This window comes from Choloepus didactylus, chromosome 1 (genome assembly GCF_015220235.1).
Source record: "Choloepus didactylus isolate mChoDid1 chromosome 1, mChoDid1.pri, whole genome shotgun sequence".
Taxonomy (NCBI): domain Eukaryota; kingdom Metazoa; phylum Chordata; class Mammalia; order Pilosa; family Megalonychidae; genus Choloepus; species Choloepus didactylus.
The window spans coordinates 59311895-59315740 of NC_051307.1; the positions used below are offsets into that span (position 1 = coordinate 59311895).

The 3846-nt window shown below is 35.8% G+C and overlaps 1 protein-coding gene across 1 annotated transcript; it reads left to right on the top strand.

The window, feature by feature from the left end:
* Positions 1 to 1473: 1473 nt before the first annotated feature.
* Positions 1474 to 2463, top strand: LOC119511339 (olfactory receptor 5H8-like). The gene has a single exon (XM_037805788.1). The coding sequence runs from the start codon at positions 1495 to 1497 to the stop codon at positions 2461 to 2463; it is 969 nt and encodes a 322-aa protein (XP_037661716.1). The 5' UTR covers positions 1474 to 1494.
* Positions 2464 to 3846: the final 1383 nt, after the last annotated feature.

Genomic DNA, 3846 nt, shown 5'->3' on the forward strand with positions numbered 1-3846 from the left:
CCAGTCAATAGTCAAAATCAGTCCCCAACACAAGTTCGGTGATGGCTGCAGTCATAGCTGCTGAACTTCAGACGGCGCAGCTCATACTGCCAATGCCATTGTCATGGATGCAGGATGGATTGCTGGAGTCTTGATACTGCTGCCTTCCATGTCTATGCCACCAAAATTCTCTTTTATTCCTCCATCTCCCTTTCTCCACATTCCAGATCTATGGTTGATAGGTTTGATTTGCCAAAGTTAGGTCTAGTCCCTTCACTCTTGGTGAAAGTGGAATGGGAACATACATTTCTAGCTCCTTTGGCTTCTAGACTGTATGTACTGTAGCCTCTGAATACACCCGACTCATGGTGAGAAAGGGGATCAGATGTTGGACATCCAAAAAAAAAAAAAAATAACATATATCCACTAACCCTTTTAATATCACTTTCTCAGGATTCTTTCCTTGTCCTTTTGCCTTCCTCTTATGGATCCATAATTATAACTTCAACTACCCCAATCACTCCAAGTCATTATTTTTATTTAGCTCTAGTAGACTCATATTACTAATACATCACACCTGGATATTTAGAGGACATTTCTTTCCATAAATTTGCCACTTCATTTCTGTTTTCAATTTCAATTGTTGATGACAAACTACTCAACAACTAACTCCTCTCTCCTTTGTTGCCATCCACCTCACATCTAACATGTTACTGAGTCCTAGTGACTCTATATTCTGAATTCCTGTGAATCTATCTTTCCATCTTTCTAGTCACTCCCAATGTCACATAACACATGGTATAGACACTTCACATGCATTTTAATCCCCTGGGGAACATTTTTAAAATGCATATTCCTGGACCTCATTCTTGACCTACTAAATCAATTTCTACAGTAATATTTCACAATCATTATTTTGCACAAAAACTCCCACAGATGATTCTGATGTGTAATCTAGTTTGGGAACCACTGGATCATAGTAAGAGCTTCCTGACTAGTATCTCTTACTCTAGTTTCCCCTCACTGTAGCCTATTTTTCTACATTATCAAATAATTAATTTAAAAATATCTTACAATGCTATTCTTTGTCTTAAACATTTTCAGTGTATGCTTATTGCCTGAGGGATCAAGTTCAAGAAACTTCACATGACATTCAATTTATTTAATTATCCATGCTCTTCAAAAATTCTTCCCCTTAAACATGAATCCACTCATCAGGACATTCATCAGTGGTCTACATGTTTAACACACACTTAGAATGTCTTTCCTTTTTTCTCTAAATCTGTCAATTCATATGCATTTTGGAACTGAAATAATTGCTTTACTTTCTGTTTCTTCAATTCTCCAAAATAGTTTCCACCTATTATAGTAGTAGTAAATAAATTCAAAATGTCAATTTGATAAGAGGATGGTTTTCTTTAAGCTCCTCTTCCTCAGTTTTCACCTTATGTAGCCTTAGTGAATGTTCTTTTTAACATTTACTCCATCTTGTTTCAGGGGACATCCAGTTAGGACATGGAAAAGGAAAATGTAACAATGCTGACAGAGTTTGTTCTCACTGGACTTACTGAACGACCAGAGTTGAAAATACCCATATTCCTAGTGTCCTTGGTGATATATCTCATCACCTTGGTGTGGAACCTAGGGCTGATTGCTCTCATCTGGAATGACCCTCACTTCCATAGCCCCATGTACCTATTCCTTGGGTGTTTAGCTTTGGTGGATGCTTGTCTTTCATCCACAGTGACTCCCAAGATGCTGGTCAACTTATTAGCCAAGAGTAAAATAATATCTCTATCTGAATGCATGATACAATTTTTTTCCTTTGGATTTAGTGGAACCACAGAATGTTTTCTCCTGGCTACAATGGCATATGATCGATATGTAGCTATATGCAAACCATTACTCTATCCAGTGATTATGACCAATAGACTATGCATCCAGCTGTCAGTCTGGTCATTTGTAGGTGGCTTTCTTCATGCCTTAATTCATGAAGGCTTTTTGTTCAGATTAACCTTCTGTAACTCCAACAAAATACATCAATTCTATTATGACATCATACCATTGCTTAAGATTTCCTGTACTGATACATCTATTAATTTTCTGATGGTTTTTATTTTCTCTGGTTCAATTCAGGTATTCACTATTTTGACTGTTCTTGTCTCTTACACATCTGTTCTCTTTACTGTCTTGCAAAAGAAGTCTGTAAAAGGTATTAGGAAAGCCTTCTCCACCTGTGGAGCCCATCTCTTTTCTTTATCTTTATACTTTGGCCCTCTTCTCTTCATGTATGTGAGCCCTAGATCTCTTCAGGCAGATGATCGAGATATGATGGACTCTCTGTTTTATACTGTCATAATTCCTTTGTTAAATCCAATAATCTACAGCCTGAGAAATAAGAAAGTCACAGATTTACTGAATAAAATTTTAAAAGAGAAATGTGAAAGTGAAGCTCTCATACTAATATCTGTGTTCTATTTTTAAAAATAGGAAATTGTGCAGTTAGATATGGCTATGCTTTGGTGTACAATTATAATTGTCCTCTTTTGTTTTAAACTTGTGGTGGTAACATATTTATAACTGACACTTCCCCAATTTAACCAGGGAACGTGTCCTAATTCATTCTGTGGGCTAGCATTATTCTTGCACCAATGCCAGATAAAGGCATCACAGGATAAGAAAATTACAGAACAGTTTCTGTCATGAATATTAATGCAAAGATCCTCAACAAAATGCTAACAAATTGAATCCAATAGCATATTAAAGGAGCATATACAATGCCCTGTGTTTTTAATGACTTGAGGTGTTAGTATGTAATAAGCTCCTTAAAATATTTGTTTATATTTTTCAAAAACATACTAGGTATTTTAAATCAAGTGTTTATGTTATGCTAGAATATTTAAAGCAGAAACAAATGCAAACATTTTAAATGCATGTATGTATTTAAATGTGGATTTATAACTGCATTAAATGCTAAGAGTGTTGTTCTTCTGAAAAGGACTTAAGTAGGATATCTTTGATTTCCAAAACTGTCTAGCCTGGAGACTGATACCACATTTAACTGCATGGTGGTGGCAGGTGTGTGTTTGGGTGAGCATAAACAAGTCCCAGGAATTCTGCTAGCTGTCCAAGATCTTTCATTCAACTTTATTGGGAAATTTTGAATTTCACTTCTTGAAGGCATTCAGCTCATATTTCAAACAGATCATTAAATAGAAATGAGAATTCAATGTGTATAAAATAAAAAGTGAGTTAAGACAGTGAAGACAGAACCAAACTGTTAGAGGGTGTTCTCAACTCAGTCTGCATCTATGAGAAAAAGAAAGAGTTGTGTTGCTTTTCACTCTACATATTCCTTCTAAGCCTCTTTCCAGTTGTGTTTTTTGTTGTTGGGTAATATGATGGGGTTTGATGGCAAATTACCAAAATTCAAAACGTTAAGATGATAAGATGTCTCAGTGCCCACTGAGTGACTGGGAAAGACAAGAAAATGAGCAAGAGCTTGGATGTCTTGTGTCTGAAAAGTCTTTGAAACGTAGCTTTCCCCACACTCCATATTCTTTAAGTTTAATGAGTCATCCATTTTCAGGTCCAACCTCTGTACTTCTCTGAACACTGAGGTCCCCACTCTCAAAACTACCAATCTCAGTGTTTTGCACAATTTTAGTTACTTATCACCTGCATCTGGCTGATACTCTTTTACTTCCCCAACACTGCTGCAAGATTACCCTTCAAAAAGAGAATACTTCTTGTCATGTCTCCCTTCAGTAACTTTAATGGATTATTATTTTTACCAAATTGTATATATATGGCATATATATGTATATATCTGATATATATGCTTGTATATGTCTGTTTTTTCATTTT